The sequence below is a fragment of the Numida meleagris genome, chromosome 4 (assembly GCF_002078875.1).
Source record: "Numida meleagris isolate 19003 breed g44 Domestic line chromosome 4, NumMel1.0, whole genome shotgun sequence".
Classification (NCBI taxonomy): Eukaryota; Metazoa; Chordata; class Aves; order Galliformes; family Numididae; genus Numida; species Numida meleagris.
This window is the reverse complement of record NC_034412.1, coordinates 23,405,151-23,419,604: the sequence shown is the minus strand read 5'-3', so window position 1 is coordinate 23,419,604 and position 14,454 is coordinate 23,405,151. Positions and strand designations below refer to the sequence as shown.

At 37.8% G+C, this 14,454-nt stretch overlaps 1 protein-coding gene across 11 annotated transcripts in view; it reads left to right on the top strand.

Moving 5' to 3' along the window:
• WDR33 (WD repeat domain 33) overlaps positions 1–14,454 on the top strand; it is a 62,103-nt gene that overhangs the window by 12,748 nt on the left and 34,901 nt on the right. For 9 of the 11 annotated variants that reach the window (XM_021394922.1, XM_021394924.1, XM_021394921.1 and 6 more), the window contains 6 exons: positions 3,835–4,059; positions 5,497–5,565; positions 6,002–6,106; positions 6,768–6,863; positions 7,333–7,484; positions 9,256–9,353. In XM_021394922.1, the coding sequence (XP_021250597.1) occupies positions 3,856–4,059; positions 5,497–5,565; positions 6,002–6,106; positions 6,768–6,863; positions 7,333–7,484; positions 9,256–9,353 (724 nt within the window). In that variant the 5' untranslated portion in view covers positions 3,835–3,855. Of the gene's footprint in view, positions 1–3,834; positions 4,060–5,496; positions 5,566–6,001; positions 6,107–6,767; positions 6,864–7,332; positions 7,485–9,255; positions 9,354–9,979; positions 10,086–10,494; positions 13,594–14,454 lie in introns of those variants that run through there. The other 2 variants (XM_021394928.1, XM_021394931.1) reach the window with 2 other exon arrangements.

The window sequence follows — 14,454 nt, the reverse complement described above, 5'->3', positions numbered from 1 at the left end:
ATGCTGACTTTGCACTGTTGTTCTTGTCTTACTGACTACGTCTTGCTGACGTAGCTCTTTGCTATTAGTGATGTTTTCACTGAATCTCCTGATCCATATTTTGGACTCCAGTGTGCTATTGCAGTGCAAATAATTATTCTTAATTTTCATTGTTTGTTATACAGTACAAGTGTTTGCTTTAAAACTTTCCAGTGCAGATTTAAGAAACAGTATTCAGATACATTCTGGAAGTGTTTAGTACTTGTTTCCCTTTGTCTCTTTCAAGCTGCAGCATGTTGTAGTGGAGAAAGGAAAGCAGCAGAAGCTTTGGTTATGTTCTTCCAAAGAATGCCATTAGCTTTCTTAGTGGCTGACTCTTCTTCAGCTGTCCAGGTTGTTAAGGAAGATGTTAAACGACCTGTGTTTGATGTTGGAAAATCCTGCTCTTGGTTCTGATGTTGTAAGAAAGAGTCTTCCATTTAAACACCTACTGATGGACTCTGAAGTAAAAAACAAGTGCAATTAATTTCCTTAAAATAGGAAACAGAACGTTACTACTCTGGATTGCACTTTGTTTTCTAATATTTTTTTTCTACAGGAACTTTAGATTTCTGAAGTCCAACCATTTTTGAGCTGATACAAAAGAGGTAAAGGAGAGCCCGCTGAGACATTCGTTTGTCCTGTCAAAAGTCAAATTAGGAGAGTGATAACTTAATATTGAGCTGGTATATTTGTCTGACTGGAGTAGCAGTTCTTGGAGATAAATGCTAGTTTCATCTGATAACTGAATGTGTACCAGAAGGATTCTTTGTTCCTAAAACTTCTTTGGAAACTTCACTTGGTGTGCATATATACACATATATGCACATGTACACACGGGAAGTAGGGAAAAGTTACTGGGACATAAAGTTTTTACATGGATGAAAGCATGATATTCAGGGCACTATAAGAACATGATTATGAGCAGCTGGATTAAACCTTTCTGTATGCTCACAAGTTGGAGAAAGCAGTTAAAAGCATGACAAGAACGTAAAGCCTTTGTTTGCTTCATCCTGTATCGTATCCCTTATTTTCTTAGAGTCATAGAATTAACTAGGTTGGAAAAGACCTACAAGATCACCTAGTCCAACCATCCACCTACCACCAACAACCCCACTAAACCACATCTCTCAACACTATATCTAAACGTTTCTTGAACACCTCCAGGGACGGTGACTCCACCACCTCCCTGGGCAGCCCATTCCAGCGCCTGACCACTCTTTCAGAAAAGTAGTATTTCCTAATGTCCAGCCTAAATCTCCCCTGGCGCAACTTGAAGCCATTCCCCCTCGTCCTGTCACTAGTTACAAGAGAGAAGAGGCTGACCCCCAGCTCACTACAACCTCCCTTCAGGTAGTTATAGAGAGTGATAAGGTCCCCCCTGAGCCTCCTCTTCTCCAGACTGAAAATTTGTCCTATAGAATTTTGTCCTATATTGTCCCAATGTGAACTCAGTGAGAAGAGTCTATAGTTGTGAGGAGTTGTATTTAACATACACGTGCCTTTGATAATGTTTGTACACTTTCCACTGATATTTGGGTGTTTACACTGATGTAAGCCAGTGGGTGTCTGCTTGCAGTAGTTTTGAAGATGTCCCATCTAAACCAGCTCATGTAACTTAACAGTTTATCTACATTTGAAATTGCAATTATTTCTTGGAGGATAGATGTGTTTTTCTGGAGGATCAACTTGTTCCTTTGGTGCGTTTCCCTAAAAAGGCATTTTTAGGTAATGTTTTCTTGTAAATGGCTTATCAAAGTGTTCTTGGAAGCCTTAGCATGTATGTTTATCAGCATTCTTGCTTCTTGAAATTTATTTCTGTATTACCTACAGGAGAATATGGATACTATGTGGACTTGAAAATATTCTTTTTTTTCCTTCTAGTTAAAGATGTAACCTCTCAAGTCTAAAATACAGCTGCATTTTTTTTTTCTGGCTTTCTTTTCCTGAGAGTTGTGAGAGATTCTGGGATGATGTTAGGGTGCTTGTCATGCTCCCTGTATGAGAATGTTCTGCCACCTTTTTTTGTTGTTGTTGTTCCGGTGAGCTTAATATTTTACTCGTTGTGTGGTTAGTGATGTTAATTGGTCTACCTCTGAGCACTGTCTGTGTCCTCTTATGCTGCCTGATACTGAGCAGCTCTCAGGCAAATTTGCAAGCTTGTTTATTTCTGTGAAAGCTGCTCTTTGTTTCCAGTTACACAGGGTGGTCCAATTAAAGATGCTATTCCTGCCATAGGTCTTAAATTGCCTTACCTCGTATAAGGAAACATTTTAGTTTAGACTTTTGTCTTGAGTGGTGACTTGAGTTGCAGTTCTCTGGCACAAGTGGGTGACTTCTGGGTTTGCAAAGCCTGTGCAGGTGAATCCCTGCCCCGTACCAACAAGCTGGGATTGGGAGGGAACCTGCTCCTTTGAGTTAAATAGCATCTCTGAAAAAGGATCAAACCACGTGCTGTTTTATAGCCTCCTTTTAGCGTTTCTATCTTGTTTTTCTGTGTAAAAAATGGAAACATTTTGCAGTTACCAAAATAGGAAAAAAGATAAAGTTTCAGGCCCAACAACTGAAATAACTATCCAGCTGTTTCAAATTGAGGATATATGCAGTTTAGAATCATAGAATCACCAAGGTTGGAAAAGACCTCCAAGACCATCCAGCCCAACTGCCCACCTACCACCAATATTTCCCACTAAACCATGTCCCTCAGTACAACATCTGAACGTTTCTTGAACACCCCCCAGGGACAGAGACTCCACCACCTCCCTGGGCAGCCCGTTCTAGCACCTGACCGCTCTTTTGAAGAAGTTTTTCCTAATATCCAACCTGATCTTCCCCTGGCACAACCTGAGGCCATTCCCTGAATAAGAAAATACCTTCATGGATTTAAAAGCAGATTTCAGCTTCTTTTTTTAAATTCTACCCCCTTCTTTTTTGATTCTTTCTTAAGTGCAGACTTACTCAGTGTAACACTTCAGCCTTTGTGCAGAGGAAGACTTCTCAGCATTGTTTTTGCTTTCATCAGTTTGTTTTGCTTTAAAATTCTTGCCCAACTCCAATTCAGGCAGAGGAGTACCAGCTGAAAATAGAGTTTAGAGTTTCACTTGTCCAGAGTGTCAGTGCCAAGTCTGAAGTTCGTGCTTACATTGAAGATAGCGTGTGTTGTAGTTCTCAGCTGTGAGGAGGTTACTGTGATGTTGTTTAATGAGGTTGCAGAATGAAAAATTAGTTCTTAAACTAATTTCCCTTTGTCATCATCCCTTTGGCACTCATAATTTCTTAACATTCTTTTTTTGTTACAGGGAAATGTTAGAAATTACATAATTCATTTATCTTGCAGTAATGAAATTGAAAGTGTACCCTAGGGCAAACTGTGCTCTGTGGTGTATTTATTGTATGTTATGTAAAGGAAGTTTTTATTTTCAGATCCTAGATGAAGGATTTGGAGCAGCCCTTTGAAGCTGTTTTCCTTGTTAACAGCTTAAGTTGTACACTGAATCTGAAGGGACTCACTGTGGCTTGCCTGTATCAGCCTTAGTGAGGACATTCTTTTCCTGCACCGTTTTGGTTAAGCAGTGGTAATGCAAACTTCACAGCCATCTGTTTCAGTAGGATTCCTCATGATACTTCAACAAAGGAGTTACCGTACTTTAAGGTTACTGGAATGTGACACAGAGGAGGAATGCAAATGTAACTTCATAAAGTGCTGTTTACTGGGAAGAAACTTTATTTATCTTTGTGGACTTAAATTGTTGAAGGTATGAACGCTGCCTTTTTGTCATTATTCTGCAGTAACTGATTATTTCACTTTCTTTGCAGCATTTCAGAAACGAGATAGCCATGGCCACAGAAATCGGCTCCCCGCCCCGATTTTTCCATATGCCGAGATTCCAGCACCAGGCCCCTCGGCAGCTCTTTTATAAAAGACCTGATTTTGCACAGCAGCAAGCAATGCAACAGCTTACTTTCGATGGAAAACGTATGAGAAAAGCTGTGAACCGAAAGACTATAGATTACAATCCCTCTGTAATTAAATACTTGGAGGTTAGTTAATGTTCTGGCTTTGTTTGAAAAACTTCTTTCTATCCTGAAACTCAGGATCCTGATTTCTAGATGTCTGTAGAACAGTCTACACTGGAACACCGAGAGATCTACTGCTACAATTTAAAACCAACTGACAAGTGTCTGTAAACTTGACATGGGATAAATTCAGAAGTGTTCAGTGCTTGTAATAAAACTGCACATATACACAACTGAATTTGTAGCTAAATTGTAAACAGCAATGTTAACTTTGTATTGGAATTCCAAGCTGAGAGTTCATCTGAATGTCTTATGTAATGTTCTGAGTTTTTGATAGGCATAAACTTGGTGTAAACAATGTAGTTATTCTTGGTTTGGTTTTGAAATAAACACTTCCCCTCCTTCTCCAAAACCAGAGCACCATTAAAATGTATTCTCGTTTTACTAAATAACACTGCAGTTTGAGTTGTGGTCTTTGGAAATCCTTCTCTGTACGCTTAGTTAGTGAATGCAGAGTAACTTAAATGAGGTTTTGTTGAAGAAATGTCTCAGTGAAAAATGCTTATTTAGCTTTCCTAGTGGGGTGGTATTCATTTCTTCATAAATAGAATTTTTTTATCAAGATGTGTAAATGCTGGCTGTTAGCTCAGAAGACATGCAGTCAAATCTTCAGATAGAGGAATTGTTGAAAACAGCAACATTGCAAAGGCATGATGAACCGAATTCAGTCTGTTGTGGGCAGTGCATGATTTTAGTCTGTAGATTTGTTTATGAGAATATTCTTTAAATATTTGGTGTTTACTGTGGGAATGCCTCCCTTCCCCTCCACCCCAATTCTGAAAAATAGTGGACAAAATAATAATAAAAGAAAAATAACAGAACAATTGTAGTTCAGGACCATTTTTTTCCCCCGCTATGGTAGAAATAAGCATGCTTGATCTTTGATATATGAAAAAAAAATCTTAAAAACAGTCAAACAAAAACCCTACGTTTATGCCAGCTTTCAAAACAGGTTGGGATATGCCAAAACTCCACTTCCATCTCCACTTCTACCCCTCAGTTGATTTGATGTGATCGTATGAAAATGAGGATAACAGTTCATCTGCAAATCCCTCATGGATTACCAAGTTCTAACAAGCTAATAGTGTATGCCAAATGTTTTAACTGAAATTTTAGCTCATGTTTCTAATACGGATGCAGATACAAGTTGGTGAAAGCTTCATACTGCAGACAAATATACTTCATTTCTATTTCGTATAAAGTGCTTTTTGAAAGTTAGTGTTTGACACCTCACAGAATGTAAAGCATCCAAGTTATTTTTATCACTGAGTCTTCTTGGTTTTATGCATTTGAATATATTGGTATCTTTACTGAATGCTTGTGCCAACCTTGCTGTCAGCATGTTCCTTCCATATTTGCTGTAGAGGTGGTATTAACCAGGAGCTTTCTTCTTCTTTCCAGAATAGAGTATGGCAAAGAGATCAGAGAGATATGCGAGCAATCCAGCCTGATGCAGGATATTATAATGACGTAAGTAAAATCTTTCTAATTCCTGAGCAAGTTTTGTGGATAAAATTGGTCCAGAAAATCTGAGGGACTCTGCTTGTCAGCTGGGATTACCTTTTTGTTGACAGGAGGTCTCAAATACACGAAGGGTCTTCACCCTATGTTATCTGCTGCTGTTGAAGTCTATGCCCATGAAAAAAAACAGAAGTTGGATAGGCTTTTAAATATGAGCATAAGAACTTTCATAGTGTAGCGTGCTTAGTATCTTCCTCTTGAAGATGCTGTTTTTGTATGTTTGAAATTGTGAATCACACACATTTCTGAATGGTTCTGCAGACGTATTCCCTAACCCTGCAAATGGAAACTAGGGTTTCTAGACATGAGTGTTCAGTATACATGCTTTCCTTGTGGTTTCTGATTAGAAGTGTCATTTCTAAACCTGTTGTTTCTTCTTTCTTAGTTGGTCCCTCCTATAGGAATGCTGAACAACCCCATGAATGCTGTAACAACAAAATTTGTTCGGACATCTACTAATAAAGTAAAATGCCCAGTATTTGTTGTCAGGGTGAGTATAGTGTTGGGTTTACTTGGTTACGTTACCTTATTTTGGAGTATTGACATTCTTAACTGAAGAGAGAAACAGAGGATCAGTTAATTTTCAAATTTTCAGCATTTTCAAATAAAATCCCACCATGTGGAATGTCTGAACTACTCCTGTGTTTAGTTTTGTTTGTGGAGACTTAGGAAACCAAATGGTTAGGTCTAAGTTCTGGAGTTTGGGGTGCATTTAATCTTTTTCAGAAATTATTTTGAGAGGTAATGTATTTATTCTCAGATAAAAGACTGATAAATGTCTCTGTGCTCCTTAATTCTTGTAGTATCTTTTAACAACTTTTCGATTTTAGCAGTACTGTTTAGTGTTGTGTGCAAGAGTTGTGTTGGTGCCAATAAACTATTTCTTCTTTGTGATTAGATTTTGTTGTTGTTCCTTCAACAGTGCTATAACTTTGTCCTTTTGTTAACAAAAGTCAAAAACCTTCTGGCATGCTTCTGCATTTTTTTGTCTATTTTTGCATTGACTAGCAAATGACTTTAGTATTTAACTAATACGAAGTAAATACGTGATGAAATGCCCTGAAGAGAAGCTTAGGATTTATACAGATGATTGTGAAGAAATATTTGAATGTTACGTACTTGCAAAGTTGAGTTATGTCTTTCTTTTGCAGTGGACTCCTGAGGGGAGACGCTTGGTTACTGGTGCATCTAGTGGAGAATTCACTTTGTGGAATGGACTGACTTTCAATTTTGAAACAATATTGCAGGTAAATTCATCTATCAAGATTTGTCTATTACATTGAGGTCCTGGAGCATGTTTTGGGAATGCATGTTCACCTGCTTGTCATGGGCCTGTGGTCTGAACATGCCAGTGGGAGCATCAGAGTAGGTTTTTTTTGCTTTTTTTATTTTAATTTTTATTCTGTTCTGGCCCTGTGTCAAACTGTGGCCGCAGGCAGATGTTTAATGCTTCTCATTCTATCTCCATACAATATACTAACTGTTCCAGACACTTCGGAAACAAAATGTAAATAAATACTCTTATTTAAAGTGCAATTTTATACAGTGCAAGGGAATCCTTCCCTGCTCCTTCAACTTTTTGAATCTAACTAGATCGTCATAGTTTTCATTTCTTTGTTACAGCTGTTTGAGTGGGAGCTTTTCTAACTCTTATGTTTGTGTGGTTCAGACAGTTTTTGAACATGTTTGCTAGAAGTTTTGTTTCTGAATTTACAGGCTCACGACAGCCCAGTAAGGGCTATGACTTGGTCACACAATGATATGTGGATGCTGACAGCAGACCACGGGGGATATGTGAAATACTGGCAGTCCAACATGAACAACGTCAAGATGTTCCAGGCACATAAGGAGGCGATTAGAGAGGCCAGGTTTATACACAATATACCATTTTCTGTAGTACCTATTGCCATGATTAGACTGTTCTCTCAGTGTATGCTGAGTGCAGAAATGCATGGGTTCTGTCAGATTCTGGGAAACTTCCTGCACCACATAAACACAACATTTTCTTTCGTTTCCACATTCTCACCGTTTTGCTGGCACCTTTCTGAATTAGTATTGTCCCAGTATACGCCTCTGCAATATGTTAGAGATGTATTTGTCTGCCGCATTTTGCACTGGTATTCTTTTCATTTTTATATGGTGACAATGTGTATCAGTTATTCTTTTTTATACGCACTGTGTAAGACAATAATTTCATTCCAAATAAAGAATTCAGTATTTAATTACCTAACTGAATAAAATATAAAGCCTTCAGAAATAAAACACCTGCATAGTTCTCACAAAATAATAAAACACTAAATAAAGTGAAGAACTGCTTGGCTTGGTGAAGCCAAGACTTCCAGTAATACTAAATACCCACACAGTCTGCCACATACAGAAGTCTAATGTTAATACTGAATGGGTTCTTCAAGCCTGAAACTGTAAGCAAGCCATTGAAGAGAAGACATAGGATATTCTCTTGGTTCAGTTTTGATACTTCAGATGTGCAAATGTATATGCATACACATATAAAAAATGTAATCTAAAGTGATACTGTCAGTAAGATGTAAATGAAGGATTTCGCTAAAGCAAACCTGCATATAATCTTTAGTGAGATACAGAAATAGAAGAAATGTTTTTAAAGTAAGCCTGAAGAGAAGCTGCTAACCCAAAATGAAGCTAAAGCAGTGTTTCTTTGGGTTCAGGTGCTGGCCCTTGGTGATACAGGTTCACTGCCACCAAAATACATTCCACTAACGTCACCATTTTTCTTTGATAGGGTGTAACATTTTCTGTTTGGTTATGAAAAGTTCTTCTGTTGGATTCAGTTGCTGTCATGACTATATACTGTGGCCTTACACTGAATTTCTCTGTTATTTTAAGCTCTCTCCTGATCATAAAGATCCAGGATTTCAAGAGGGCTCTCATGGTTTTTCACTGCACCAGGAAGGGAGTGAGTGCTGTCAGTTGCTGGAGATGTCCTGGCCCTAATCACATGGCTTAATAACTCCTTACTTTTCCAGTGACTTTCCTCATGTGATGTTGACTGCTCAATCTGGAAGCTGCTTCTGTGTCTGTAGAATTCTTTTCATGGGTTGGGTAATAGAAGAAAGATTTTCCAGATTTCTTTTACAATAAGTGATATGGTTGTTTTATATACTGTTTATTTTATCGCCAGTTGATCCAGCTAGCTTTTTCATGTGACCAGCTTTGCCTTATTTTTGCTTTTCTGCTGCAAATCACCTGTGGCTGAAGAGGAGTTTTTTTTCCCTAAGAACTGTTCTCCTGTGCCTCTACATAGTGTCAGTTTCTTATTGTATTGCAAAACCTGAAAATCTAGGGTGACAGTTACCAAGTCATATTGCTGTTGCTTCTCATCCCACAAAAAAGGTGCTACTGTATACAGTCCATAGGTAGGAAGGTGCTAAGAGTAAGTTCTGGATTTCTCATTTGACTGGGGACAGCAATGCAGTAGTAATCCCATGCTAAATTCATGACTTGTAATGAAGTGGCAGGCAGCGTATTCACTTTAAAGTCCCTGTGTTCAAATGCATCTTTCAGTGTATAACACCTTACAGTATAATTTTGCCCTGTCTGAGAAGCATAGATAATCTGTTAAATGCTGACTTCTTTCCCCTGCTGTGTGTCTTCATGTAACAGTTTCTCACCCACGGATAATAAATTTGCTACATGCTCTGACGACGGCACTGTTAGAATCTGGGACTTTCTACGTTGCCATGAGGAGAGAATTCTTCGAGGTATGTGTACCAAAAGTACTGATTGGGGTATTTCAGAAGGGGGAATTTTTTTAACTAGGTGTTCACAATACAGAACTATCAGCTTGTCTACATTTTTGTTATTACATCCCCGTCTTAAGTCCCCCAAACAAGTTTTTGTTTGGCTGCTGTTGTAGGTGCTTAGACTCAGGGCACAGTTCACAATGACATTACACTATTTACTGTCCACTTACACTCTAAACAATGGAGGTGAATATAAGGACGTTTTTCCAACCCTAACATTGGTAGAAGCAACTGTTTCTAGATCAGAAATACATATGCCTTTCTCCCGAATTCAGTCTTTGTGGCCGCTTTTCCTTCAGAGCACATATTTTCATGCAGAGGTTTCCATTCTTTTCATGGGAGCACCTTCTGTTCTGATCTAGTCAGTTAACTGCTCAATTCTTAAGAGAAGGTGAGCATTTACGTAGAGAAAATGACTACATTTTAATCACATGCATAGTATGTGCAAACAATTCTAGCTTTAGTTCAGTAAATTTCTGTCCCACATCTGTGTGAAATTCTGTTGCCTTTCCACTGGCTGTGTAGAGCTTTCTCTCTTTCTGCAATCTTAATCATAGCTTTTGATAGCTATTTCTATCTTGCAGAAAATAGAAAAAGTAGGAGAATATATTAAAGGCTGCCATGAGAGTGGAGGTTGTGGTCATACAGATGAACTGCAAAGAAGACATGCAATAAAATCGTGGAAGTGTGCTTTTCGGTGTTTTAGTTTGTTCACTGCTTTCCCAATCTAAGGAACGATTTTTTTTGTGTGTGTGTAAATCACATCTCCAACTTGGACCTGCATTAAGGATTTTATTAAGTCCATCTCTCTTTGTTCTCTTGACTCTTAAGCTCTTCTTTTACTATTGCATTACTTTTAAACACCATCACCTGGAAAAGATACTGGGCTTCAGCATTCTTGGGATGATGATTTTCTGTCTTAAGCTGTGTGTAGGCATTACTTAGACATGTTCTTTATAGGAGCTGGCAAGGAAATTTGTAGGCTATTATCATATAGATTATCTTTTTTGGTCCTTCTAAAATAATTAATGAGACTTGCTGCTTTTGTAAAGCACGAAGAAACCTTTCTGCACTATAAATATTCTGTATCCTCCTCCAGGTATTTGCAGGAGGAAATGGGGACTGCCTCCATGGAGAGTTGTTGAGATTACAATAAACTCTAATTCTCTTAACTTTATTACATTGTGCATAAAGCAAGAGGAAAGATAGAGAAAACAGAACTTACATTTCCTCCTGTCACCTTCTGATTGTGGCCACATCTCAAATAGAATTATGCTTTAATGATGGTAACAAGAACAGTTTGTTGCATTTGCTGTGGTAGAATTCAGATGTGTTAAAAATGTTCTAAAATATCAAGACACAAAAAACAGTATACAGAATATATACTCTGTTTTCACATTAAGTCTGTGACTCTGCAAGTCTGTTTCCAGTAATGGTGTAACAAAGCACTTATCAGGTCTTCAGTCTCACTAACTGCGGTGGAAATGCTGGTGCTCGTGTAACATTTTGCATTTCTATACTAACTTATTAATGGGTTTTAATAGTCCTAATTAAATTGGAAGCATTGGAATGGGGAGAGAAGAGCAGGCAGTGAATGTTTGATATCTACTTATTTTTATTGAGAAATTATTATTAGGGATTTGACTGGTGATTATGAATCTCTGGGTATCAGGTCTAAATTCCTGAGAACATTTTGGGTAAGCTGTTAATAAACACACGATTCCGTAGTTATTCCTGGAGTGAAATCATTGGTTGGGAAGCCGCAAATGTATTTTCAGTGATGTCAGTTCCACTGTCGTTCCGTTTCCTTTCTTTCACAGTGAAGCACACAAAATCCAGTTGAAATGTGTGCTTGGGGGGACTGTAAGGTTTTTGTTCTGAGCTCCAGGTTAACTGTATGTTCCCAGGACTTAAGAGGTTGCCTGGCCTAAATAGGTCTTTTGGATAAGTTGGCTCTAAACAGCTCACTGAAAGATGGTGAGCCGGGACTTAAGACGTTAGATAAATTTTCTGTGTGTGAACAGAATAATGCACTGTTATCTTCTAGCTAATGTAGTAGATTTAACAAAAGATTTTTCATATCCCAACTTGAACAATAAAAAGCAATCACAATTCCTTTACATTCTCTCTGCGTTTACAGTTTGCAGTTTGTAATGGAACATAACTTCTTACTGGTACGTGATATACTCCTAAGGGAGGTCTTTTTTTCTTGCATATTTAATAACATTGTTCTGCCAGGAATTTTTTGTTCGGGCTTAATACCTGTACAAAACCTCATTACCTCATTACAAAATAACATCTGCGTGCATACATGCACGCGTGAAGTCACTATAGTTCTGGTAAACTGTACTGTGTTTTGTTTGCTCACAAGATCTTTAAAAGCTATCTCCACAACTTGCTGTGCTGAAATAACTGAAGATGTTTCTTCTTTCTTCCTTCCTTCCTTCTGTTCTGTTTCTGGATCTTCATTAGCAAATAAAATCTCACGTAATGTCTCTGATTATTTAAACAAGCTGTACAGGTACACCTTGAACTTTCTGCCTGCAGGTGAAGGATCTCTTCAAAGTCTTGCTGTCCACTACCTTAGGCAAATAGGAAGTTTTGTGCTTAAATTTTAGAGAATATGTGTTAAGTAGTTTAAAAGGGACCTGGGAAGCAGAACTAGTCAGAACTGTCTTCAGTTTCATCCTCCAGTTTTAAACATATGCTAGTAGCTAACTCTTAGCCTTTAAAGCAGCATAGCCTCAAAAACTGTTACCTTCTCTTGGCATGTAATTGAACTCTGTGTTGGATCTTTAAAAGAAATGAAATGTTGAAGCTGCCATTTCCATGTATTTTCCCTTTTTTTTTTTTTTTTTTTGAGGTATATCTTGTTTTCCTTGGTTTTGTATAGAATCATAGAATCACCAAGGTTGGAAAAGACCTACAAGATCATCCAGTCCAACCGTCCACCTATCACCAATAGTTCTCACTGAAGAGAGCTGTTGTAGAGATAGAAAACCCAACAAATTCAAGAAGTATATATATGCTGATACCATGTTTCTTATAAGCAGCTATACTGTTTAAACCTTTGGTTTTCAGTGGGAGCGTGCTTCTTGCTGTAAGGATTTCTGATATAACTGATGCGTCTTTGTTTGCTGATTCATCCCTGCATGACTGAATATTAGAAGGATTTTTCCTCAAAGCAAAAGGCCAGGGTACCTGTGTGATATTGGCACCAAACGTCAATCTAAAAAGGCAAATCCTTCAATTTTTGAACTTAAAAGAAGATAAGTTAGTATCTGAAATGTCAGTATTGTATTAGTTAAATAGTTTCTTTGTTGATGGGTTTTAATATGCCGATTATGTTGCATGACATTGATCTTTATGGATCTTTGTTGCCATTGCCAAAGCAGTGTTTGGAATGGGGTGAGGAGTAAGTTGCAGCAAAGTCTTTTGAGGTACAGTTATGCTCTGAACAGCTATGCATCAAACTTTTCATGTCTCTTAAATGCAAACAATGTCAGGGAGCTTACTGGGATGCTAATAGTTAGTGTGTGAGGATTTTTTTTTTCCTACTTCTTTAAGAGTTCAGGTGACTTTTGCTCAATCTAACACATTATGATGATTTCAGTGAGACAGGAGCCCATTTGTTCTGCTATATGCATTGTGCTATCCCTCTTCTTTTCTGGAGTTTCATGTATAGAAAGTTCTTAACACGTTCTCAGTTTTCTGCTAGCTTTCACTTTTTCGTTTCATTAGGAAATCTTTCAGTTGTCTCTGTGAGATTCGAATGAGGAATATTGTACACAATTTCCAGCTTCATGAAGCAGAATAGGTTTTCCTACTGCCTTTCTCTGCTCTTTTTGCAGATTTGATATGTCATACAGGTATTTTCTTCAGCTCATAAGTTGTCTCAGTGGTTCTCCTACTTGTTAGGATGCTGGATGTAGTTCTCTTAGTAGACAGGAAGAGTCCAACATCATGAGAGATGAGCTACAACATTGTGCTTTTTTTTTTTTTAAGTGTTATCAAGCGCTTTTGTCTATCAACACTTCACATAAGACAAGAATGAAGAGGCACTGTGCAGGAATTAAATTATTTGGGAATGAATTTTGAAGTCTTTTCCTCCCTGAAAAATATCCTGAAGTTCCAAGTTGCATAATCAGACACATTGATTCTAAGGGAAATTTCATGCTTTAAAAAAAAAAAAAAAAAAGGTAATACTTGCTAATCTATTTTGTTAAGCTATGCAGGAATACTGGAAAACTCATGGTTGGCTGTCATGGGACAGCCAACTCTTCAAACAGAAGATACTTCTTTCAGAAGTTATATAATTGTATCACTAGGGTTTCTTGCATCTGCATCCCTCCACCTGCTACCAGTTATGGGTGGTAGGTGAATACTGGACCAGGTGAAACCTTTTGTGCAGCTTGGTAGTACATATACTGCAGCAGTGAGAACTTCACTGTGGTGGTGTGATTACATTCAGAAGTAAACATTTGTTGCACAGTGTTCTTGATCTCATCTACAACAAGAACCATTGATGCAGGTGCGTTTTATCCTGAGGCCCTTATTGTTTTTGAAAGAAACAATTCTGTAAATAAATTTCCTTGATACTAATGGAAAAACTCCCAAACTATACAATCACTTAAATACTGATGGTAAGATAAAAATCAGTTTTGCTATCTCAGCACAAGAGTAATAGTTGAAAAGAATACAGATTGTGTGTGTTAAGGGTAGTGGCTTCCTTATGTCTGCTTGCAAATATTGGTTATGTCAAAGATTCCAGCAGAAACAAAATGCTCTGGAGTTAGTCTCATGCAAGTTTTCTTAGTAACTTGTCTTCTCCAATAAAATCTTGGGTGGATGCATGCTCAGAATTGAGCACTTAGTGTCTTTTTAATGAAATCTAGACTTAGATTCCTACAGAAATATGCTATTTCTGAAGAAATACTAGAGGTCTTTAAAAAAAAAAAATCCTTATTGAAAAATGATCCTTGTCTCTCTGTAGAAGCTTTCCTTGCAAGTTTCTCGACTAATTCTCTTCAGTGTGTGGACTAAGCAGACCGCTTTTTTT